The 27,941-nt window shown below is 34.2% G+C and overlaps 1 protein-coding gene across 1 annotated transcript; it reads left to right on the forward strand.

The window, feature by feature from the left end:
* Positions 1 to 11,390: 11,390 nt before the first annotated feature.
* LOC110885725 (putative pentatricopeptide repeat-containing protein At3g15930) lies at positions 11,391 to 13,662 on the forward strand. Its single transcript, XM_022133436.2, has one exon. It carries the CDS (start codon positions 11,648 to 11,650, stop codon positions 13,550 to 13,552), a length of 1,905 nt encoding a protein of 634 aa, XP_021989128.1. The 5' UTR covers positions 11,391 to 11,647; the 3' UTR covers positions 13,553 to 13,662.
* The last annotated feature ends 14,279 nt before the right edge of the window (positions 13,663 to 27,941 follow it).

The following is a 27,941-nucleotide window of genomic DNA, read 5'->3' on the forward strand; positions in this document are numbered from 1 at the left end:
ATAACTTTGATTTACTCTTTTATGCTCACACTTAACATTCATCTTATTTATTATTCAGTGGTTTTGGAGCTTCAATACTCATCCTTTCAGATCCTTTACACAAGTATGCATGTTTTTAAAACATGATATATTGTTTTTTTTATATTATGTTTAACTGTGAACGTCGTTTTTATCCTATATAATATATAACGGTAACATGATAAAAAATATGTAACTAAAATACTTAACATTTTTTTCAGTTCCCCAAATTGCTCCAGCTACTACTAATGTATCAGTTAAAGATGAGAAAAGAGAAGAAACTCATCCTCCAAAGGATGTAACAATCAAATAGGAAGAGATACAAGAAATTCCGGAGGACGCTGATCTCGATGATGACAAATGGTGGTGTGACAATATAGATGACATTCTTGAGATGTTTAAGCCATATGATTACTAACTTGATCTCATCATGATGCAAAGTACCTGACACTTGAGCTTTTAGTTTTAAACTTTTATATTTAAGACTTATATTTCTTTATTCGTGTGCTACTTTACATAACTTTTATGTATGTTTAAGACTTTTTTTTCTTATTCGTGTGTTATTTTATTTAATCGATGGTTTCTTAAAGTACTTGATAATTTAAATTATAAATTTAATAATTACTAGACATGTGTAATATTTATGACATATATCCACCACAATAATGCTAGTATGCTACCATAAATATTATACGAATAAGAAAACTACAAAAAAGAGTGTCACAATGCAAAGTGTCGCCCCCACCGCATCGCGCGGGAACCCTCCTAGTAATATATAAGTGTACAGAGATAATCAAACCAGTTACAAATAGTTTGCAAACAGTGCTGTAAAGTTCTCGATGATGATAATTAGCTTGTTGAAATAATAGTCATTGTTGTTACTCCCAGCTATGACTATTATTTTATGATTTGGCTGATTATTCTTTTATGAATCGACAGCTATGACTATATGCACTTGCTCAAAAACAGTTTAATACTTAGGGTGAAGGGGGCGTCTTCGGTAAAGCATTTCGAGGAGGGAATTCACCGATTAGGGGGGGGGGGGGCTGCCATTGTTTCGGGGAAGCATTTCGGGGAACAAATTGGGTGAAGGTTTACCGTGAGCGGGGAGCCTGACATATGGTGGGGCCCATTTTTCCAACCAATCAAACAATTTTGTTTTTTTTTTTTTTTTTTTTTTAATAAAAAAACAAGGGTAGTTAAGAGGGGAGTGTCGCCATCAAATTGGGGTGTTAGGGGAGTTTAAGAGGGGAGTTGACGTGGCACACGGGGATTGGTTTGGCGTAAGAGAGTGGACTCACCTATTAGGTGAGCACCCCCTTCACCCTTAGACTATCCACATCAAGGATGTTTGTAGGTGACATGGAGGGTGTTCATTCCTATGTGGAGGGCATTTGTGAGAGTGATGGATTAGTGGGTGTTGTAGAGGATGACATGGAGGGTGTTCATTCTTCACAATTCTTGGGGAAGAATGGTAAAGAATGGCCTAATGGTGGGTCCTTTTTTTTTTTTTATAAGGTTGTTTGTGGGAAGGATATATATGTTATTGTTGTGGGTAAAAAGTGTTTGTGGGAAGAATAAGTGAAAAGCTGATGTGGTATGCTGATTAGGCTGTTTGTAGAAAGGATAGCCTTTCACTGATGCGGATAGTCTTAGATCATTGGGTATGGGGGAGGATAGTCTCCAAAGGACTACCCGCCACGTAGGCGCCACGTAATCACGGGAGGAGGATAGTCTCTTTGGTGACTACCTAAGGGTGTGGGGACTACCCCACTTCAATAAAAAATAATATATATTCAAAGAGAGAGAGAGAGAAGCAATGAAAGGGGCCCACCACCAGCCTCGTCTCCATCGTCCGTATTCGGACGGAAGTGCCGGAACGCCCCTAAGGGGGGGAGGTGTTTGACGGAGCTGGGGGGGGGGGCTGTGCCGATCCCCATACCCATTCGTCTTATAATCATTTGATAACAACTCAATTTTTTTCCAGGTCTTTTTGACCTTTTTCTTTCATTTTCAAAGGTCAACCTTTTTTCTAATATATCTTCAAGGCAAAAACCATGACGACAATGATAATATTTGTTTATGCAATCAATGGGGTAGGGGGGTTCCCCCACACTTTTCTAATATATTAAGGCAAAAAACCCATGACGACAATGATAATATTTGTTTATGCATGTTGAAATTATAAGTGTGATGTTATCTTTCATTCATTGGGCTTATATCTGTTTATATTTTAGCTATTGGGCTATTGTTGATTTGGGCTGACATTTAGATGTTGGGCCGGTTCGTTACTAATGGTTGTTGATCTGGTGGTTGTTGAGTTGTTATTATTGTTACATACAGGTTCTCAAAATATCTAAGGGGTTGGATGTAACTTCAAGGACTGTTGTTGGATAGCTGTACAACTTACAAGGACCAAAGTGAAATATCCTTAGTTTCATTGTATTTAAGTGATCTTGTTGATCACTTATGTCATTATTGTACTCGTTGTTATCTTGTTCGCTCTGCTAGGGTTTCATCTTCTTGTATACGAACAATCTCTCATCTGTATCTGAGAGATTGTTCTGTTAGTTTGTGTCTGTTGTTGATCATCATCTGTAGATGATCTTCTATTCTGCTTCTGTATTGTTTGTACTTTAGATCTTACTTTTGTAAGATCAGATCTTACTGTTGTTGTAAGATCTTTGGGTATTTGGGGGGCAAATCATTTTAGGGTTGGTTTAATAAGATTTTGTCACCTGTTTTGTCGCTATTTCTTCTATTTTGTTTGTATTAGTGTTTGTTCATATATTTCTACATGGTATCAGAGCTTTTTAGCTCTTGATCCAGTCTTGTTTCCGCTGTTATTGATCTGATCTGTTGTTCTTGGTGTGTAGGTCTGCTTCAAGTTGCAGATCTGTGCCTGTTGTTGTTAGATCTTCTGGATCTTGGGAGATTATTGGTGTTCAAACCCTAGCTAGGGTTTCTCACATCTTGTTGAAGAGCTGTGTTGGTCTCTAAACCCTCGAAGGTTTAGGGCAAACTGACCAGTTGTCTTGTCTTTGATATTGTATTGGAATATCAGATCTAGTTAGATCTGGTATTTTTTGGATAGCTTGCACCCACTGTGAGATCTTTCACTCTCCTCTCTTTTGTTTTTTATTGATTGGTTGATTAGTTGAAGTCGGGGTAGTGAGGACCGGCATTTGTTTGTTTGTTTAGTTGGTTTCTTATCTGTGGTTGTTGTCTGTTGGTTATTGATCTTAGTTGTTGGCTCCTGTATTAAGACCTGTCCAGGCACTATAAGTGACGAACCTGGAATCTGGACACTGATACAGCTTCGCCTTAGGGTTTATTGTGTTCTTATCTTGTTGTGTTTATTTTTGGTTGCTTTTATTGGTTGTTGATCATGACTGGTAAAGATGATAGTTCAGGGTCTTCTCAGACCTTGATTAGTAAGTTGGATATAGGAGATCCTCTGTTCTTGCATCCTAGTGATTCAAGTTCCTTAACTATAGTTGGTATAAAGTTAAAAGGAACTGAGAACTATAGGGTGTGGTCTAGTGCTATGAAACTGGCTCTTGAAGCTAAAAATAAATTTGGTTTTATAGATGGTAAATGTAAAAAGAATTCTGATGATGAAGTCTTAAGTAGTCAGTGGGACAGATGTAATTCTGTTGTTCTTAGTTGGTTGTTGAATTCTGTTTCTGAGGAGCTGTACTTAGGACAAGTGTTTTCTAAGTTGGCCTCAGAAGTTTGGGTTGATCTAAAAGAAACTTATGACAAGGTTGATGGCTCTATAGTTTATGATTTGTATAAAAAAATCAATTGTATTACTCAAAATGGAAGTTCTGTTTCTGAATATTACCATAAGCTGAATACAATGTGGAAGCAGTTTGATGCTGTGCTTCAACTGCCCACATGTTCATGTCAAGCTGCAAAAGATTTTAATGACTTTTCTACTTTAATCAAGCTAATGCAGTTTCTTATGGGTTTAGATGATGTTTATCAACCTGTAAGAACTAACTTGTTAACTAGAGAGCCATTACCCACTGTTAAAGTTGCTTTTTCAATTGTTTCAAGAGAAGAGTCACATAGGAACTCTAGTGGTGGATCTAAAACTCAGAATGTATCTTTTGTGTCTAAAACAAATCAATCATTTGATCAAAAAAGAAAAGAGGTTAGAGGTCCTAATCCTAATCTAAAATGTAATCATTGTAATAAAATTGGTCATACCATAGACAGATGTTTTGAGTTAGTTGGATACCCTCCAAGTTTCAAAAAGAAACCTGGAGGTCAGACTGGGAAAAATTTTACTAGTTCTAGATCAAATGTTTCGTCTGTTCCTTCTGTTTCTGTTCCTTCTGTTGCTCAGTTTTCTTCAGAGCAGGTTGCTAAATTGTTAAGTTTGTTGGGTGAAAAGGCTAGCACTGAGTCTCAATCTCCTAATATGGGAGGTGAGTCAAATTGTGTTTTTAGTTCTTTAAATAAGTATGTCTGTTGTTCTAGTCTTATAAATTCTGGTTTTGACAATAATTGGATTTGTGATTCTGGTGCAAATCAGCATATGGTCAAAACAGATAAGAACATGTTTAATTGTGTTGATGTATCTGAATTTGATTTAACTGTTTCTCATCCAAATGGAACAAAAGCTAAGGTGTCAAAAATTGGTAATCTAGAACTTACTAAAGATGTCATTTTAACAGATGTGTTCTATGTTCCTTCTTATAGTGTGAACTTGTTATCTGTTTACAAACTGTCTAAAGATAACAAAATTACTGTTATTTTTAATGAGAGTAATTGTTTACTTCAGGATTCGAAATCCAAGAAAGTGTTGGTGACTGGTAAACAAGATAATGGTCTTTATTTTGTTAATAAAGGTGATAGTACTGTTAACTTGTGTTTTAATAGTTTAAATAACAATAATCTGTGGCACAGTAGATTGGGTCACCCTGCTGATCAGGTCTTGTCAGTTTTAAAAGGTGATATAGGAATTACTGAAAATACAAAGCATAATCCATGTGAAGTGTGTCATAGAGCTAAACAAGTTAGGGTACCTTTCCCTTTAAGTGAACATAAAACCAAACAGTTAGGTGATATAGTTCATCTAGATGTTTGGGGACCTTATAAAGTGGCTAGTAAAGATGGTTTTAAATACTTCCTAACAGTTGTTGATGACTATACCCGTGCTGTTTGGTGTTACTTACTTAAAAGCAAATTGGAAGTGTTTGATAATATTGAAAGTTTTTATGAGTTAGTGTTAACTCAATTTAAGAAAAGGATTAAAGTTTTTAGAAGTGATAATGGAACTGAATTTGTTAACAATAAAATGGAAAATTTTTGCAAACAAAAAGGAATCTTGCATCAGACATCTTGTTCTTACACTCCACAACAAAATGGTGTTGTGGAGAGAAAGCATAGACATCTTTTAAACTTGGCAAGATCATTGATGTTCCAAAGTAGTGTGCCACTAAATTTTTGGTCTGAATGTATTTTGACTGCTGTTTATATCATTAACAGGTTACCATCTTCTGTGCTTCTAGGAAAAAGTCCATATGAGTTAATGTTTGGATTTAAACCCTCTTATTTGCATCTTAGGACTTTTGGTTGCTTATGCTTTAGCACTGTTTTAAATGATTTAGATAAACTATCCTTTAATGCTGAGAAATGTGTGCTAATTGGCTATTCTAATGTAAAAAAGGGTTATAAACTTTGGAGTCTTGACAATAAAAAGGAATTTTATTCTAGAGATGTTAAATTTTATGAAGATGTTTTCCCTTTTAAATCTTTTAAACAAAACAGCTTGTCAACTGATAGTCTAAATCATTTGAACTTTTTTGATAGTGTTGAAGTGTTAATCAATAGTCCTATAATTCCCAATGATGAAGAGGGGAGACTTGAATCTCATGAGGTTACTGATGATGATCAGCAACCTATCCCCTCTACATCTGCCTCTCCAGTTAATGTTGATATGCAGCAATCTTTAACTGAAAATGAGAGTAGTAGTAGTAGTGAAGGATATGGTAGGGCAGAGGACATTAGTATCTCAACTGATGAGATTAACCCATCTGAGGGAATAGGTTCTTCTCTTAGAAGATCTAGTAGGAAAGTTGTTGTTCCAAAAAAATTTGAACAGTTTGTGTTGAATAGTAAATCTAAATATAGTTTGGATAAAGTTGTTAACTATTCTTGTTTGTCTTCTGAAAACATGTCCTTTGTTGCTTCTTTGAATAAAGTTATAGAACCTTCTTGTTATGAGGAAGCTGCCTCTGATCCTAGATGGGTTGAGGCTATGAACAAAGAAATGGAAGCTTTGTTCAGAAACAATACCTGGGTTCTGACAGATCTTCCTCAAAACAGAAAGGCCATTGGCTGTAAATGGGTCTTTAGAGTCAAATATAAGTCAAATGGTGAAGTTGAAAGATTCAAAGCTAGACTTGTTGCTAAAGGGTTCAACCAAAGAGAAGGTCTTGACTTTGGAGAGACCTTCTCACCTGTTGTTAAAATGGTTACTGTTAGGTCTATTATAGCTGTTGCTGTTTATTTTGATTGGCCATTGTTTCAACTTGATGTTGATAATGCTTTCTTACATGGTACCATTTCTGAAGATGTGTATATGAAATTACCTCCTGGTTATTATTCAAAACATGAAACTAAAGTTTGCAAGCTTGTTAAGTCCTTATATGGACTAAAACAAGCTCCAAGGAAGTGGAATGAGAGGTTAACTACTGTATTATTAGATCTTGGTTTTGTACAAAGTAAATGTGATCATTCTTTGTTTCTTTACTTAAAAGATGGAATTACTGTTTATTTGTTGGTGTATGTGGATGATATAGTAATAACTGGTAATTCTACTGATAAAATTAGTCAAGTTAAGCACATTTTAAATGAAACATTTAAGATTAAAGATTTAGGTGTGTTAAAGTATTTTCTTGGCATTGAAGTGCTTTATGATAAAGATGCTATTTGTCTTAGCCAAAGAAAATATTGTTTGGAACTTTTGAGTGAATTTGGTTATTTGGGGTGTAAACCTGTTAATACACCAATAGAACAAAGTTATGTAGTGTCTTCAAAGCTTGACAAAGATCAGAAATTACTTAACAATATTTCTGGTTTTCAAAAGCTGATTGGGAAGCTTATATACTTGTCTTTAACAAGACCAGATATAAGCTACACAGTTCAGTTTTTGAGTCAATTTATGCACAAACCAAATGAAGTGCATTTACAGTTGGCTTTGAGACTTTTAAGGTACTTGAAACAAAGTCCAGGGAAAGGACTAAGTTTTAAGAAGAGTGATAGTCTTAACTTGCTGGGATATGCTGATTCTGACTGGGGTAAATGCCTGTCTACTAGAAAGTCTGTTACAGGCTTTTGTATTTTTTTAGGGAGTTGCCTTGTTTCTTGGAAAAGCAAGAAACAAGGTACTGTCTCTAGATCTACTGCAGAAGCTGAATATCGTGCAATGTGTTCAGCTACTTGTGAGCTGATTTGGCTGAGAAATTTATTGTTTGAATTAAATGTTCAATGTAGTTTGCCAATGCCTTTGAACTGTGATAGTCAAGCTGCTATTTCAATAGCAGCTAATCCTGTGTTTCATGAAAGGACCAAGCATTTTGAGCTTGATCTATATTTTTTAAGAGAAAAAGTGGCAAATGGTGTTATTAGTACTGTCAAGGTTGACTCTGAAAGTCAACTTGCTGATCTTTTTACCAAAGGTCTTGGAATACTGCAACATGAGGAATTTTGTAAAAAACTTAATCTTGTTGATCTGTTCAAGCCAAATGAATGAAGGGGGGGTGTTGAAATTATAAGTGTGATGTTATCTTTCATTCATTGGGCTTATATCTGTTTATATTTTAGCTATTGGGCTATTGTTGATTTGGGCTGACATTTAGATGTTGGGCCTGTTCGTTACTAATGGTTGTTGATCTGGTGGTTGTTGAGTTGTTATTATTGTTACATACAGGTTCTCAAAATATCTAAGGGGTTGGATGTAACTTCAAGGACTGTTGTTGGATAGCTGTACAACTTACAAGGACCAAAGTGAAATATCCTTAGTTTCATTGTATTTAAGTGATCTTGTTGATCACTTATGTCATTATTGTACTCGTTGTTATCTTGTTCGCTCTGCTAGGGTTTCATCTTCTTGTATACGAACAATCTCTCATCTGTATCTGAGAGATTGTTCTGTTAGTTTGTGTCTGTTGTTGATCATCATCTGTAGATGATCTTCTATTCTGCTTCTGTATTGTTTGTACTTTAGATCTTACTTTTGTAAGATCAGATCTTACTGTTGTTGTAAGATCTTTGGGTATTTGGGGGGCAAATCATTTTAGGGTTGGTTTAATAAGATTTTGTCACCTGTTTTGTCGCTATTTCTTCTATTTTGTTTGTATTAGTGTTTGTTCATATATTTCTACAATGCAATTAATGGCGTAGGGGGTTCCCTACACGAATGTTTCGGTTAGAAGTGTAATATTTTCGTTTTTTCGTCTGGAAATTTTAAAATTATATAGGTCTGTCTCTGCCAATTATTTTGCTTAAAATTCCCCTGCCCCTACCAAGTTTATTGTCAAAAATATTTTATACATATTTTCGCATTGAGTTAAAAAAATATTTGATACTTAACATTTATCTCGCATCATTATAAATATTTGGTCTTTATTTTTATATAGCATTTTTTATGAGTAAGAGCGCCTCATTTGAATGAACGAAGATTATGTAGTTTTATTTGGAGTATTATTGTTTGACCCGACCCGAACATATAACGCGAAACATAGCGATAGGAAAAACAATTTTTGGTCCCATAGCTTTCCGCCCCCACAACTTTTGGTCAAGCTCCGCCACTGTATACAATGCGTGTTTAGCATTTAAAATTATATGATAAAGCTAGATGAATTATACTTAGAAGATACATTCATATAGAAGGCATTTATAATCAAAGTTGAATCTATAAAGTACAAGATATTTAAGAAGCCTCTTATAATCCCACCAGGCTGATTTTCTAATCCTAGATTCACAGTCTGTATATGGATGTCCAAGTTAGATTCATGTTTTTAGAAGAAAACTTTTTGAACACTAATAGTTTGTAAACTACTTGGGTTTTGGTTAAAGGGGTCGTTTACTTAAAATGGAATGCTGGTCAATATTGGTATTGGACTTACGATACGTAGGCTAAGTATAGAAAGGGAGGAACCAAGTACTTAGGTCCAGGTACTCGAATAACACGGGACACAAAGTTGGGCTGGAAGTCTCAAATAGGTCTGGAAAGAATAACATGAATAAGATATGCTTGCATGGACTTATAACCTACACTTATTTGATGGTTATGGGTAGGTTATATTTGATTGTATTGAGTTGTTTGTAATTTTGTTTTGGCAAAAGGTTGTTAGTAACTTAGTATGTTGGGCTTTTAGGGAATCCCAATGGAGTCCATATCAATAGCAATAGGTAGGCCGGGTTGATTACTCAAATGTATAGTGCCTATTTGATTGTTTCCTTTGAATGTTTAGTTGGTTGTGTTAAATGGACTCACAAGTCAACCTAATATTGAATGCTTTGAAAATCAAATGTTGGCTAGAATACATGTTGTTGGATCACATTATAGCTCACCACTGATCTGAACCGTCCATCTCAAAAGATCCACCTTTCACCTTTTCTTTTTACCGAAAATCACGCTGTCACTTTAATATATTTCTTCTATAAATACACCCGTTTTACATTCATCTTTCTCCATCACAGACTTCACAAACCCTAACTTGTAACAACAGTTAGTTTCATCTTTCTGTTGGAATCTCATTAGACCATGGGTATGGTTTGGATAGTCTCTAAAGGGACCACCCGTCACGTAGGCACCAACTCAGCAATTGTGAAGGACCATCCCCTTGGGGACTACCCAAGGGTGTGGAAGACTACCCACATAATATAAATCTTTTCTATATAATAAAAGAAACCAATGAGAGGACACATGTCATTCATTGAAGCCATCTATTTTTTATAGATAATTAATATTAATTAGAAGATAATTATAAAATTAAATTTAATATAAATTTAAACAATTCGTATAGGAGATAATATAATATTTTAAAATATTTATCTGATTTCAAAATCATTTATCCTGGAATCAACAAAAGATGTACGCTAAATATAAATTAATATAATGTAAATGATTTATTTATTTTATTAAACTAAAGTAGTTAAGGGTAGAACCTATTTCAAAAATGTTTATAAGTGGTAAACAAAAATATTAATTATTAAACTAAATTAGTTAAGGGTAGAACCTATTTCAAAAATGTTTATAAGGGGTAAACAAAAATATTAATCGATGTTTATTGGTTCTATAATTTTATTTTCGTGTTCTAACTCTCAACACAAATACGGTAATCACTATGTTACGTGACATTTATAAGAACCATCACCGCAATCCCCCCATCCATCGTATATCAAGTATATCCATTAGTTTTTTTTAAAGATATAAATTTTTATTAGATTTATTCAACCCATGTAATAAACGAGGTTTTTTTAAAGATATAAGACTTTTATTTTTTACTATACAAAATTACATTTATATAACTCGTGTAATACACGGGGTTTTTAAAAATATATTTTTTTTTATTATGTAGTATATAAAATTAGATTTATTCAATCCATATAATACATAGGGTTTATAAAGATATAACTTTTTATTGTTTGGTATATAAAGGTACATGTGCTTAACTCGTATAACACATGAGGTTCTTAAAAATGTAACTTTTTTCATTATTTAATATATAAAATTAAATTTACTCAACCCGTACAATACACGGGGTTCTTAAAAATATAACTTTTTTATTATTTAAAATATAAAATTACATTTATTCAACCCATGTAATAAACGAGATTTTAAATATATATTGTTTTATTATTTGGTATATAAAGTTACATTTATTCAACCCGTGTAATAAACGAGATTTTTAAAGATATATTTTTTTATTATTTAATATATAAAATTACATTTATTCAACCGGTGTAATACACGGGGTTCTAACCAACTATATAATATATAATAAAGAGGAGAGAGAAGTCAGAGGGGAGAGAGAGAGAGGACCCACCATATTTGCCTCGTCGCCTCCGTCATCTGCAAGACGCCGCCGACGCGACGGACCGCCGGGGGCGTTGTGGGACGATCCTGAACGCCGGGGACGGGGGAGACGAGCCCCATACCCTTTGGTCTTAGACTAGAGGGTATAGGGGCCGGCTGAGGCCCGGCGCCGGTCCCCCACACCGCCCCCCACTCCTCCGGCTAGGCAACTTCGGCCCCCACAAGACAGAGAGGACGGGCCTCCCTCCTCTCTCCTTACACACACAGCTATAAATACATATATATAAATATATAAAGGGTTTTATCCCCACCCTCCTAGGTCCATCTCCTTCAAACCCCTCCTACATGACAGCCCATCTCCTTGGGGAAGAGGCTCTCTATCCCCTCCAGTCTTATAACAAATTATTAAATCATAATCCTTGAGGCTTGCACCCAAATCGGTTACATCAGAGAAACTGTTGACAGTCTTGTGGCGGTGGTGGCGCTCAATGTCTACACATTCACCACCGTGAGAGACCTGAAATATGATAAATTAGCAACATTAAAAGATTTGCTATCTTGACATCATTCATGTTCGTATCAACGATGAAAACAGATCCTTTACTTGATCGTATTTCCATTTGCAAATCCATGGACCAACTTAAGCAAATTCACTTGCAAGCCATCGTAAGAGGCTTAAGCCTCAACCCTTTAATATGTTTTAAACTCATCGTCTTTTGTTGCACTAGAGACCCAGGCAGTGTTAACTATGCCCGCCAAGTGTTCGACATAATGCCTGAACCAAAAGTTTTCATTTGGAACATGATGATCAAGGGCTACTCTCGCACTAACCGTACCGAATACGCAGTCTCCATGTATGTAGAAATGTTGCGGAGGGATATGAAGCCCGATAATTACACATTTCCGTTTCTATTAAACGGTTTTACAAAACGGGTCGGGTTGGAATTTGGGAAGGGGATACATTGTCATGTATGTAAGTTCGGGTTTGGTTCGAATCCAGCTGTCGAAACATCGTTGATGCAAATGTACTCGTTACGCGGGGATATGAGTGCTGCTAGAATGGTCTTTGATACATGTTTGAAAACGAAAAGCAATGCCATCATTTGGAATATCATGATTGCGGGCTACAATCGAAGCAAATGGTTTAACGAATCAAGAAAGCTTTTTCATGAAATGGAAAAGAGAAGAATCGAACCTACTTGTGTCACTCTTGTTTCAATGCTATCAGTTTGTTCAAAGTTAAAGGACACCACCAGCTGCAAGTACGTTCATGGATACATCTACGATGGGAGAATTGAACCGAATTTGGTGTTGAATAATGCTTTAGTTGATGCATATGCAGCATGTGGGGAAATGGATGCTGCGTTGTCGGTTTTCAAGAACATGAAAGCGAGAGACGTTATTTCTTGGACCGCAATATTATCAGGGTTTCTTAATATTGGAAAACTCGACCTCGCTCGTGAGTTGTTTGATGAAATGCCTGTGAGAGATTCGGTTTCATGGACCGCAATGATCGATGGGTACGTAAAGCAAAACCGGTTCAAGGAGGCTTTGATGCTTTTCAAGAACATGCAAGATGCAAAAGTAGAACCCGATGAGTTCACCATGGTTAGCATTCTTACAGCCTGTGCCAACACAGGTGCACTCGAGTTAGGCAAGTGGGTTAACGTCTGTATCGACAAAAACAAGATTAAAAACGACGTTTTCGTTGGAAATGCACTTATCGACATGTATTTTAAATGCGGTGAAGTGGGTAAAGCGGTGGATATTTTCAACAAAATGCCGAAAAGAGATAAGTTCACTTGGACTGCTATCATTGTCGGTTATGCTATAAACGGATTTGGAAACGAAGCTATTAACATGTTCAATGAGATGCTGAATGCATCGATAAAACCGGATCATATATGTTACCTAGGCGTTTTAAGTGCGTGTACTCACACGGGTATGGTGGATGAAGGCAGAAAGTTTTTTGCTGACATGTCGATCCACCATGGAATCGAGCCCGAAGTTGAACATTACGGGTGCATGGTTGATCTTTTGGGCCGGGCCGGGCTTTTAGCCCAAGCTTATGATCTCATAAACACTATGCCAGTTAAACCTAATTCGGTTGTTTGGCGAGCTCTTCTTGGTGCGTGCGGAATACATAAAGATGTAGATTTGGCTGAAATAGCAGCGAAGAAACTTATTGAATTAGAGCCAGAAAATGGTGGGGTTTATGTATTATTATGCAACATATATGCAGCTTGCAATAGATGGGATGATTTACATAAATTAAGAAATATAATGATGATTAGAGGGGTAACAAAAACCCCGGGTTGTAGTAGTATAGAGATTTATGGCACGGTTAACGAGTTCATGGCACGAGATAGATCGCATTGTCGATCTGAAGAGATATATTCGATGGTTGAGATGATGACCGAAGAACTGAGAGTTTTTGGGTATGCTCCTGAAATAGGAGAGGACATAAATATGTAATGTGGATGAATGGTGTATAATGTGTTAATGTTATTAATAGTTTGTATATTTAATTTTTGTTGTGTTCTTGGAGATTCTATAAAAGTTGGTAGATACCTGAATACCTGATGTTTGGCAAGCACATTAGTTCATGAGAAAGCTGGATGTGAATAGCAAAAGATGATCAAACAATATAATTGAATTCTTTTGTCTTCTCAAATACGGGTCGGATCATAAATTCATTTGTGTTTTCTCTCCAATAAAGATCGGGTCATAAATTCATTCAGGCTTTTTCTATGATACGAGTTGTCTAATATCATAAATTCATTCGTGTTTTTTCTCTATCTAATACAGTCAGGTCGTAAACTCAGCCGGATTTTCTCTCTAATATGGGTCGGATCATAAGTTCATTCTGTCTTTTCTTGACATAAATTCATTTGAATTTTGTATACAATTCCAAGTCACACTTTCTTTAATTGTATCTTGAGTTGAAAACTTTCCATGTGTTACCATTATTTGTTTGTTTAATGTATATTTATATATTTTAATGGTTGTTTCTGCTTGTTTTTATATAAATTAGGAGTTTTTAAGAATAAAATACCGGATAAGAACGGGGAAAAGGTAACCATCATGTATCTAACCCGTTGTCGTTTGATTTATTATAATGTTAATTAGGGGCACATGCATGATGGTTTTGTATATCAAATATCAAATTCTCTCCTTAGTACTTTAGTAGGAATAATGGCTGGTTAAACATCAGATAATATATTCATAAAAACAAAGACGATTACAGACTAATGGCAGGTAGACGAGCAACAAGTTGCGCCGCTATCCCCTTCTGAATAGCAAACCCTACCCTGCTAAACACAAAATTCTGCCCCTTAACATGCGCGGTGTTACTGCTTACCACTTGCTGAACCCGCTTGAGGAACCGCACCGCGTTTCATTTTTCATAACTAAACTAGCTTATAACCCCGTGTATTACACGGGGTTGAATAAATAAATTTTATATACTAAATAATAAACAATATATCTTTAAAAACCTCATTTATTGTTCGATTTGAATAAATATAATTTTATATATTAAATAATAAAAAATTATATCTATAAAAATCATATTGTACGGTTTGAATAAATGTAATTTATATACCAAATAAAAAAAAGTTATATCTTTAAAACCACGTGTATTACACGGGTTGAATAAATGTAATATTGTTTACCAAATAATAAAATAATATATCTTTAAAAAATCTCATTTATTATACGGGTTGAATAAATGTAATTTTATATACCAAATAATAAAAAATTACATCTTTAAAAATATGCGCATTACACGGTTCGAATAAATTTAATTTTCTGTACTAAATAATAAAAAAGTTATATCTTAAAAAACTCATGTATTACATGGGTCGAGTAATTGTAATTTTGTATAGTGAAAATAAAAATATTTAATATATTAATAAACAGTTTGGTTTTCATGATAAAAATAGATTATTCTGTTGTTGCAAAATTTGTTAACAAAGACTCAATAAATTTAACCCTTTATTTAAAACTCCGTAAATGTATAAATGATAAATAATATTAGTTAATTTACTTTAAGTTTCGTAAAATCTATTTGATATCAAACTAAACAAAACGTCCAAATATAATTAATTCAAATAAATAATATTATAAATAAGAATGAGATTAAACTAAATAATAATTATCCATAAGATATTAAACTAATAATATTTAGTAGGAGAGTTATCTATAATTAATTAAAAAAGATTAAACTAAAATAATAATTATCTATAAGAGATTGCCTAATATGATGACAAGTATCCCTAAAGTGGTTTCTTTTATTATATAGTAAGATAAGATAAGATACTTAAGTGTATACAATGGTCATGATAGAAGTGCAAGATTTAATAAAAATGTTCATTGAGGCTTATTTAGTTACACCATGTTTCAAGTCAATCCAACTTGAATCGTTCTTACCTATACAAGAAACTATCAACGTTGACCCATTACCTTGATCTATGTAGATTTCGTTCTTGCCAAATGCGAAGCCATCTCCTAACCTCGACCTTCTCTTCATAATCTTTGAGGTGTTAAACAGGTTGTGTATACGAGTGGGCGGGCAGAATCCGACACGACCTAGAAAATTCGACACGAATCCAGACGCTAGAATCGCACAATCGTGTCAGACACATAAACCTAAACACAATACACGTATTTGTGAATTGATATAAACACAACCCGTTGAACTCGGTTTTTTTCTACTTATTAATCCTCTACAATTAAAAAAAAATTATAACAAAAATACAAATGTATATACTAAAGTTAAGTTATAAAACTTGATGATAATTTTTATTCTACCTTTTAAATATTAACATAAAATACTTGATCATCCAAGGCTATAACATTAAATATTTTTATTTAGGTTTTAAAAAGAAGGGTGTAGATATAATAGGAAGTTTATTTGGTTAAAAAGGTTAGGAAGTGATCTTGACCATCTATTTATTTAATCAAGGGCTAAGATTATTGAAGGGAAGAAAAGAGACGCGTGAGTTTGTTTAGGGGCATTATAGTCAATCCAAGGCAATAGTTTCTCTCTCCTCCAATTCCCCCCCATTTTTTAAACGTTAATAACTCTTTCATACGACATTATTTTTTTATAAAAATTGCACCAAAAAAACGAGTGTTTTTTATCTTTAAAACGAGTATACTATTGCTATATTCAAAAAAAAAAAAAATTAAAACCCAGTTGCGTAAAACGCAATAGAAAAACCCCCAGTTACGTAAAACGCAATGAAAAAAAAAACCTAAAAAATAACATTTTTCTAAAACGCAATGCACCAAAAACACAAAGAAATGTCTTATTTGTAAAACGCAATGACCAGAAAACACAAAGAAATGTTTTATTTCTAAAACGCAATAGCCTAAAAACTCAAAAGAAAATGTACTTTCTAAAACGCAATGGACTAAAAACACATAAAAATGTGTTTTACCTAAAACGCAATGCACCAAAAACACAAACAAATGTCTTATTTCTAAAACGCAATGGCCAGAAAACACTTAAAATGTCTGTTTTCTAAAACGCAATGGATTGAAAACACATAAAAAATGTTTTACCTAAAACGCAATGCACAAAAAACACAAAGAAATGTCTTATTTGTAAAACGCAATGGCCAGAAAACACTTAAAAATGACTCATTCTAAAACGCAATTGTCTAAAAAAACAAAAGAAAGTGTTCTCTGTAAAACGCAATGGACTGAAAACACCTAAAAAAGTGTTTTACCTTAAACGCAATGCACCAAAAAACACTTCAAGAATGTGTTTTTCTAAAACGCAATGGCCAGAAAACACATAAAAATGTTTTAGTTCTAAAACACAATTGCCTAAAAACACCAAAGAAAGTGTTCTCTCTAAAACGCATTGAACCATGACAATAGTTTTGTCTGTGCTGTGAATTGTCTGTGCTGTGAACTGTCTCTAAAACGCATTGAACCATGACAATAGTTTTGTCTGTGCTGTGAATTGTCTGTGTTGTAAACTGTCTCTAAAACGCATTGAACCATGACAATAGTTTTGTCTGTGCTGTGAACTGTCTGAACCAATGCAGTTTACGAATGCAGTTTCCGGAGGTAATTTACAGAAAATTAATTTTTCTGATGCATTTTTATTACAGCAATTTAATCGGATTTTTTTTTCTGATGCATTGAACCAGCTCAACCCCAGCCAGGGACTCTGCCACTTGGACCCCGCTAGGGGCTGCCGCCCCTGAGACCCCGCTACCAGGGGCGCTGCCCCCGGACCCCCGCTAAGATCGTAAAACGCAATGACTAAATCAAAAACCCAGATCGTAAAAATGAAATTAAAGAATTTCTTACATAGATCGAATGTGATTTCTTCAACAATTGACAAATTTTGAATGATTGAAACACTTATCATCGCTCGAATCGAATGGATCGAGTGATTATCTTCAAAATCACTGGAAAAAACGAGATTTTGTATGAAATTAAACTAGGTTTTCTTCAAAAAGCTGAAGAACACGTTGATCGGGTGTTGAATCATTGATTGGTGATGAAAATCGCACTATAATGTCGTGATTATTGAGATAGAAAGTGAAGAAATGGTTGAAGATGGTGGGTTTTGAAGTTACTGGGTTTTGAAAAGGAAGAAGAAAGAGTTCGATTGACTAAAATACCCTTTTTCTTTATTTTAAATGTTGCTACATGTTCTAATCCTATTGCTTCCTACACTTCCTAGCCCAAATAAACTTCCTATTTGATCCTTTCCCTTAAAAATAAACAGACTAACCGGTAAACCACATTAAATCAACCCAAACATGACCACCTAGCTAAAATATTAGTTGGTTATACCAAATGCAAGCATCCAAATTTGTAGTGTTATATGATTGGAATATATTAACTCCATATTATAATGTGCATTTGGGATTTGGATTTTGGAAAGCCATAAACGTAAAGGTAAATACACGCAACATCTCATGTTTAAGATAAACAATATTATTAAACCCTTGCGTTGTGTTAGGTACGCGGTGACAATTTTGTTGGGTATCGCACACCAAAACAACCAATAAAGAAAACCAAAAGATAATAAAGTTGCAATATTAATAAAAATGATATCTATATATGTTTGGTTCATTAAATAAAGTCGTCATAATCTTAGGCAAAAGGCCCAAAATGATATCTAACGTGTTCTGTTTGTTGTGGCTACGACTCGACTCTACAGATAAAATAACACAAATATTAACCGCACGAAAAAATTCAAATGCATATAAAAAATAAATACTCTGATACAAATAGTATTTTAGAAAATATGTGTAATGGGACGAGATACAAATATCATCATAATATAGAATATATTACATATTTAAAAAATAACCATACTATAAATAAAATATGCATTTGAAAAAAATAGGAACATTGAGTGTCTAGACAACGTCTTAACTAGTAGCCGACATTTAAATATAGAAATTAAAATTTTATAATACTGTATATGGTATTTGTTTAGCATTAGCATGATGATAAATTATTTCAACTGATTAAATTAAGTTTAGTATTTAACTGAAAATGTTATTAGGAAGTTTGACGAATATTTTGAGGTGGATATATATATATAGAAAAAGTATATCGTACATTACGGCTTAACGTACTTCACGTACAATAACGTGCGTGATTTGTTATATAACATGCATGATTAATGTTTTCAATATGCGTGATTTTGGATTTTTGAGTTATAACGTGTGTGATTTTGAAATGAACGTGCGTAATTACCTGTCGTACGTGATGTACGTTAAGCCGTAATGTACGTTAACCTTCCTCTCTCTCTCTCTCTCTCTCTCTCTCTCTCTATATATATATATATATATATATATATATATATATATATATATATATATAGAATTGCGCTAAAATAAGAACCACCTCGAGTTGTAAGAACCGTGAGAACTTTTTGATCCGGGGCGAGGTGGACCAAATTTTTTTTCATAAACGTAGATAAGTGTATTATAAACACATTTGTAAAAAAAATTCCAAAAAAAAAATGTCGTGTGTGTAGTTTTGAGCACCACAAGTTTGTGTTTACGGGTACCGTAAATTTTCCGGTTAGATTTACGGTACCCGTAAACACAAACTTGTGGTGCTCAAAACTACACACACGGCTTTTTTTTTGAATTTTTTTTACAAATGTGTTTATAATACACGCAACTACGTTTATGAAAAAAATTTTTGGTCCACCTCGTCCCGTACGGTGTAGTTCTCACGGTTCTTACAACTCGAGGTGGTTCTCATTTTAGCGGTCCCCTATATATATATATATATATATATATATATATATATATATATATATATATATATATATATATATATATATATATATTGAGGAAGTGTAGGATACAAATCCCTTAATCGTACATTATATACGCGAGTTTATTGGCCGTACACGTGTCTGATTCGTTTTTCACTCATAAGGTTAAATCAGACCTTTCATTCAATCATCTCATCTGAGGGCAAATCGTCTGATCATTCAATCTGCGAGAAGTTCGTTACACTAATATCCCGGTAATTATTATTCGAATCAGTTTCAAATTTTTCATAATTCTCAAACTGCAGTTTTCGTTCTTCTGCGTTAGGGTTTGATTCAATTGTTTTTTTTATGGATCCACAGATGTAACACCCTTACTAATTTTAAGCGGATTTTGTTTTAAATCACGAACATAATCATGTGATTATAATTACAATTTTATTGGAAAATACGGATTAATTAAAACTTTTACAACTTTCAAGTATACCACATAATGTGACTAAATTCGTCATTTAAAATAACGGTTAACAATGTGCGGAAGCTTGTATCTTGAACGTGTTCGGTTCTTCGTTGAACTTGATCGTCCTCCGGTACTAGAATTTTACCTGCAACTCATAAAACATGAGTTAGATTAGTCATACGTAGCTTAAAACGTATTTAAATGGGTTCGCAATGCATAAAAGTTTAAAATAAACAATTTTTGCACATCAGGCAACCCGTCGCGTCGCGCGACGGCCTAAGGCCTTCCTTGTCGCATGACGCGACGCCTTGAATTTTCCAGAATGTTGCAGCTTGTTGCTGCATTTTCCCAGCTCCGATTTCAATCTAAATTCTAACTTCAAAGCTTCATAACTTTTGATCGAGACGTCCGTTTTGCACGATTCTTTTTCCTACGCGTTCGTAATTTGATTATCCATCATATGGAGTTATAATCCGACATCCGTATTCACAATTTTCTTGATTTCAAGCTCTCGGCTTGAAATTCAAATGTTACACCTTTTGACCCGTTTGTGTATTTATCAAACAAACAAGTTTGTTTGACCCCCCATTCGTCATGAACCCTTTAATTCTAACATTGTCTATCATATTGGGTGCCAATCACGGGTTTCTACGCATTATTGAACCGTTTATGCTTATAGTCATATTTTGACCCGTTAAGGGTATTTATGTCCTTTTAAGCATAAAATTACGCTCATTTCTTGTATGCGTCATAATTCCACCATCCCTATTGATTAGTCTTCCACCACAACTATGATTGTGGTGCATTTAATGTAATAGACTACTTATTCCGAGTTTTATCCCTCGGATATGTTATTTTACGACAAGACACATTTTAAGGAATTTAACCCTTGAAAGTTTATGCCTACTACTTTTATTCGCATCTAAGGTTACAAAGTCATAATGTAGGTTTCTAAACAACCTCTAAGGGTTATTTACCGAGTTTACCCATCAAGGGTTGGTCATTTTTAAATCAGGACTTCACTAAATATTCGACCCACATTGCACTTTTAACTATAAGTCCATACAACGTACCTGGCCCGGGTCAACAAACAGACCCGATTTATACCTCGCTTTTATTATCACACAATCTATGGCGATGCAATTATCCGAATTAGTAATCGCTCCTGTCAACATAAGACTTGACAACCACATTAGTCGATAATTGTCAAGTGGTGTTATCACCACCATTTAACCCGTTCGGCCTATATGACCAAACATTTACATATGTAGCAAAACGTGGTTTTTAATTACCAATTGCCCATCCGACCCATTTTGGATTTTTCTTCCATTTTTACCCTTTTTCTCAATATTATATTATACTACAAGGTGATCTTATCGAAAACTCATAATTTCTTAGTCATTACATGACCAATTTACCGTTTCACCCTTTTTACCATAAACCATGGTTTTTATCGTTTATATTTGTTCCGACCCGTATCAATTGCGTCGGAATCGATATTTCCAATATTATCTTTATCAAGTTTATAACTTACAGAATAAATAAGTATTCTAATAAGGTGTAAGTTTCACTTACCTCTCATCCGGTTTACGATTTTCTTCTCGCACTTGCTTCGTTTGACCGCTTCTTTTCCAAGCCTCCACCTAGCTCGTTAAGCGTCAAACTATTGTCAACATTTACAAGGTGGTTAGATTAGTCATTAACAATCACGACTATTCCACCTTACTTATTTTCTATGTCGAAGCTACTATTCCACTTCATCATTAGTTAGCTTAACTTATCAAAAGTTAACTACTTTCGATCACATGGTTTACACAATTAAGTCTAAATCAACATGATGTTTAGAACTTTTATCGCTTCATGTTTCGCATAATTCGCCATATTATTCAAATGTGCGTTTCACTCGAATTTCAACACTTTAGTTCTCATTTAGGCATTTTAACAAACACCTAATGGGCATAATTTTACACATTTACTAACTAGTTCATAACTATTCATTTTACCAAGATTAACATAAAATTCAACCTTTATCATGTATGATCAAATACTCAAACTTGCAAATTGTTCAAGTGTCTTGTTTCTATTATCAAATATGATGATCTTAAACATGTGTATATCATCATCTTCACTACATAATCAAAACCCACTTGTCTAATTGTGGTAGATCATCAAATTATTCAAGTCATAGCAATTTTACTTCAAATTTCTACTTAGGGTTTGTTCCTAAGCAATCACACTTCATTAATTCGGCCATAGCCTCTACGATTCGTGCATAGATCGCATCATGCAAAGTTAACTAATTTTCACAACTTCATGAATGTTAGAAATTTGACATACCTTACGATCCCCTTGACTTGGTGATCATTTCTATGTATTCAAATCCGAATTTGGCCTTCGTTTGATCCTCCAATTTTAAGATTTTGTTGAATTTATGGTTTGGCTCCATGGGAGCTTGCTCCTGTCATTCATACGCATACACACACTAAGTGTGTGTGACTTATGTCTAATTTTCTAATATTAGACTCAAGTTTCCATTTTTACATCTTAAGTCCCTCGAGTTTAACTTTTATTTAACCTTCTTATAACACTTAATAGAAATAAACCAACCCTCATAACTAGGGTCAAATGTTCCTAGTTACGTAATGGGTTCGGGAAGGTTTACGACTAGGTTTGTTTTAAGTCCCGTTAACTCGGGCCTTTTATCCATTTTATTCCCTAAAAAACTTTTATTCACTTTTTAATTAATATTAGGATTATTTATTTAAGTCCTAATATTCACCGGGTTAATTTTACCACTAACGGTATTTCACCCGTCTTTCAGTATTAATGTGGTTTGATTACCAAACCCGTTTTCGGGGTGTTACAACATAGCAGCACCGGACGAAACACAAATGTTGATTTTGAAGAAGCTCGATCGATCGGTGATCATGTTCAATTATCTGCGTATCAGAGAGTTACGATTGAGGATGTTTTAAATCCGGAACCTGCAAATCCAAATCCAAATCGAAATGCAAGTACAAGTGGTGTAAATGAGTGTTCTAATGGTAATTATGTAAATTCAGATCTTTAAATTGTTCGTAGACTTGTTTTATTTAATCGTAGCAATGATTTTGCATTGTTGTAACTGTTTTGAAGTTTGAATGTTGAGCATAATTGATATGAAAGCAACATGTATAAGTTCGCATGTTATGAGTCTGGCAATTCGCATGTGATGTTTATTCTAAATACTGATTTCGCATGTTATGATATAATAAATCGCATTTGTAAAACGTATTTATCAAAATCATCATTTTCGCATGTTATGAGTCATACAATTCGCACGTGTTGTTGTTCTTATGATGAAATTATGGAGTTTTTAATATATCGCATGTTAGGAGTCCGATAAATCGCATGTGTTTTCCTTTTTTTGATTTGATTTATGTAGATGAAAGGGTTTACACTCCGGAGGTTGAACCATCAGATACACCTGTGGTTGGAATGCAATTTACCTCTATTGAACAAGCATATGTGTTTTACCAAACATATGCTAAGTTAGCTGGTTTTTCTACTCGGAAAGGTGGTGAAGTACACAGTGGTGGTATAATCAAAAATAAGTATTTTGTTTGTTCTAAAGAGGGACATAAGACATTGTGTATTGACGATGCTTATTCGAAGTCAAAAAAGCCATTCAAATCAAGGAACAGGGGGACCATTAGAACTGGGTGCAAAGCTCAACTTATGATTTGCACGGTGGATGGCAGATTATATACAGTAAAGAGATTTGTTGATGGCCATAATCATAAGTTTGTATGTCCACATGATATTCATATGCTGCCAGCGTACAAACAATTGTCAGATGTCCAGGAGGAGATGATATGGGAACTAGGCACTTTAAACCTTGGCCCTGTCAAAGCTTTCCATATAATGAGGAAACGTTACGGTGGTTTCGAGAATGTTGGCGCCACGGTTAATGATTGCAAAAATTTTAGGAATCGAATTAACAGCTATATAGGAGAATATGATGCTGACATGGTGATTAATAGGTTGACCGAGAAAAAATAGTATTTAGTTGATTATTCGTTTGAATATTCTGTTGATGATGACAAACGGTTAACTGGTTTGTTCTGGGCCGATGGGTTATGCAAGCGTAACTTTATGGAGTTCGGGGATGTGATATCGTTCGATGCAACTTTCAAGACAAATAGGTAAGTGTTACATAAAATGGTTTTTATTTTTTTCGCATGTTATATGATCTCCTAAACTTGTAATATCGCATGTTAATATACATTGAAGATTAGGTGTTGAATATATTGCATGTTATACTGTATATTTCCGCATGTGATATTTTGTCTATTTCGCATGTTACAATGTGTATTTTGCATGTGTTTGTTCAGGTACAAGATGGTGTTTGTTCCGTTCACTAGGATTGACAACCATTGTTGAAATGTAACCCTTGGAGCTGGGTTGTTGGCATCGGAGAGCATTGAATCTTATAAATGGCTTCTGAATTCATTCGTAAAGTCATTTGGTCGGCAGCCAAAGGTTGTAGTGACGGACCAAGACCCTGCTATGAAACAAGCTATTGAGGAGGTTTTTACTACCAGCAGACACAGATTGTGCATGTGGCACATAATGAAAAAAGTGGCAGATAAGGTATAGCATGCTATATTGTCTTTCGTTAGCGTTTTTTTTTATAATATAGATTTTGTTATAGGCTGATATAAAAACCATTTATTTGTATAGGTTGGACATGAGTTGTGCAATAATGATGAGTTTAAAAGGAGGATGTGCGATATTGTATGGACTGATTCCATTGATCCTGAATAATTTGAGAGACAGTGGAAGTTGGTAATGATTGAGTACGATCTTACACAAAATAAATGGATTGATGATATGTTTGCGATGAGATCCATGTGGATTCCAGCTTTTTACCGGAACGAGCCAATGTCTGGACTTATGAGAACAACATCGAGATCAGAGAGTGAGAACCATTTTTTTGCCAGGTGGCTAATTCACAACTCACTCTTGTAGAGTTTATGAATCATTTTGACGGTGCAATGGATGTCCAAAGGTTCAATCATAGAAAGAATGATCACATTTCAAGATATACTGAGCCTAATGATTGGAGCCAAACTACTTTGGAAAAAGATGCTGCTAAGATATACACCAGGTCTATATTCTCTGATCAGCAAATAGAGATATATGGAACTATTACCGAATGTCTGCTGATGGACACCAAAATCGAGGGTCCACAGATAAGGATATCGTTGAAAGACTTTAAAGCTCATGGAGATGGGTTATTAGAGGTATTATAGCATATATATTTAAAACATGCGATTTTGAAAACCTACATGCGAATTTCACAGAACATGATTTTGCAATATGCGATTTTGATGTACGCATGCGATTTTAAATTAATTCAATTAAATGATTTTTTAGACATGCGAAATTGTTCATTTACACATGCGATTTTAATTTTTAATATATATATATATATATATTTTGGTTTTCTTAGGTGTGTTTCAAGAATCTTGAAAATGATGTAACTGCACAGTGTAGCTGTTTGCATTTTGAACAGTATGGGCTGCTATGTAAACACATCTATTTTCTTTTCAAGATGTTTGGTGTTAAAGAAATACCAAACACATACGTTATGAAGAGATGGACAAAGGATGTGGTTCCGAATGAATTAAACACCACGTTCGATGTAAAGGTGAATGACAAGGATGAGCAACAGAAGGCTAAATAGCTTGCTCGTGAAATCATCTACACAGGGGAGTATTTGGTTAGCAATTTGATATCCGACCTTGATCAACTTGTTTTAGTCAGGGATCAAATGAAGCAGATTAAAGAGAAAGTTAATCAGAGTCGTATAACCAAGCAGCTTGATCCAAAGTTTGATCGGTTTTCAAAGTTGATTGGTTACCAACAACCAGTAACTAATGCACCTCCTACTGTCCGTGTGTCGGCTGGTATAAGAAACAAAGGACGTGGCTCGCATAAAAGGATTAAATCGAAGAAGGAACAAATGATCAGCCGAAAGGAAAAAGGTCAAGGACATGTAGTGTATGCAACGAAAAAGGTCATGATATTCGGACTTGCGAGATACTGAAAGGCAAACAACAAAAGAAGATGAAGAGAGTCCAGATTGAAAAAGATCCCAGGCACAAAGCCAACGAGGTCGAAGATGATGAAGAGGAAGATGAGTTTGAAGATTACAGTGGAAGTAGTGATGATGGCACTAAAGAAGAAGATCAGTGGGAGGAGGTTTCAGATGAGGAAGATTAAATTTTTTTACTGTACGTGCAATTTTACAAGACAAACATGCGATTTCATACATATGAGTTTATATCATACAATCATGCGATTTAGTATGTAAACATGCGATGTCGGTATATAAGTAGGTTACATGCGATTTCACTTTGTTTTCATTTTAGTACATGCGATTTTGAGTTATCTTGTTTTTTTTGTGACAAAGATGTCTAAATCATTCATGCGATTTATATTATAATGAAGCAGAAGTTGTTTTCAAAACTTGTACCAAAAACATAAATATAAAGTAGTTGTTATTGTCTAACACAAATAAAACCATAAAACCATTAAACAGAAATCTAGTTACTTGAAGCAAATATTTTGTCACGTTCAGCCGAGCTGAACTCCATCTTCTCTTTCACAGTGTTTAGAGCGTCTTTCAGGAAAGAGAAGGCTAAGTCATCAGCTCGAGACTGTTCTTTCATGTGATCCAAAGCTGCGTCCCTGAAGCTTGATGGTTGTTCGTTAAGTAGTCTCTCCCACATCTCTTGATTTTTCTTGATTTCTTCAAGAATCTTCCCCTGCACATCAAGAATCATATGAGAAGAGGTTACATCGATGCTTATTTCTGTCAACGTGCGAGTTGACAATAGTTCCTTTATTGCAATGTTTTTTATCTGTTGTGAATCTTCATATGACATTTTTGTGGGTGTGTTTTGTGTGTTTTTGTGTTCAGTATCTTAATATGGAAGGTAGTTATCTTTGGGTGTTTTATATTAAAATAGTAAATTTATTATGTAGGTAGGGTGGTAAGTTCAGTAGTATTTATGGTAAAATTGATCATTACAAGTCACATCGGTAATAAATTCATTTTTTATATATAAAATAGTTGATTTTTAATTTTTTTAATTATCAATTCATAATTTTTTGTTTTTTTCATTTTAGGACAAAGTTACATGAAATCATCAACTGTATTTTTTTCAAAATCGCATATGATTCGAAAACCAATTCGCACACTTTAAGAAACCACAGACAACTTCACTTTCTAAATCGCATGTGTGTAAAAATAGAATTCGCACACTATAAGTAATCTTAAACATTATTAACTTTTTTTAGAATCGCATGTGTAAAAACAAGAATTCGCACACGATAAGAAATCTTCAACATTATTTCATTTTTTTAAATCGCATGTTATAAAAAATGATTTCGCACACTATAAAAAAAAACAAAAACTTTCTTTTTGTATGGAACGGTTTTTCGCACGTTCAATATGTATTTCGCATATTTATAATTTTCATCCTGCATCATCTTCTTCGATAGACGGTCTATCGATTTGTTTCTGTTCTGAACTTCCAAAATCATCATATATGAAATCGCAGAAGGAGGTTGGTTAATAAGATTCTTACGCTGTTGTATTTGATTTTATGGATCGAATTTTGATTAATGGTTGGATTTTCGAATACGATTTTGAAATTAAGATTCAAATCTCCGTCGGTTACAGAGATTAAGATATCGTAATGACGATTTTAACCTTTTTTTCAATATTTGAATAGATTAATTTGGCTAGTTTAATGACTTAAATTGGTTTGATGGATTGAAGATCCAACGGCTGAGAATATCGCGTTAAGTGGTATTGTACGTTAACCGGCCTCTATATATATATATATATATATATATATATATTAACATTTGGAAAAAAAAATATTTATGCATACAATATTAAGATAAAATTTGGAGAAAATATTTATTATACATAATATTAAAATTAGGAGAATAGATTTTGTGATAACATGTGTCATTATTTACAATCATTTATTATAATTAGCAGGATGCCTGCGTGATGCGGCGGTAGCGACACATCGCATTGCTTAGAAATATATGTAAATTAGGAGAATAGATTTCGGGCTAAA

The sequence above is a fragment of the Helianthus annuus genome, chromosome 10, assembly GCF_002127325.2.
Source record: "Helianthus annuus cultivar XRQ/B chromosome 10, HanXRQr2.0-SUNRISE, whole genome shotgun sequence".
In the NCBI taxonomy this organism is placed as follows: domain Eukaryota; kingdom Viridiplantae; phylum Streptophyta; class Magnoliopsida; order Asterales; family Asteraceae; genus Helianthus; species Helianthus annuus.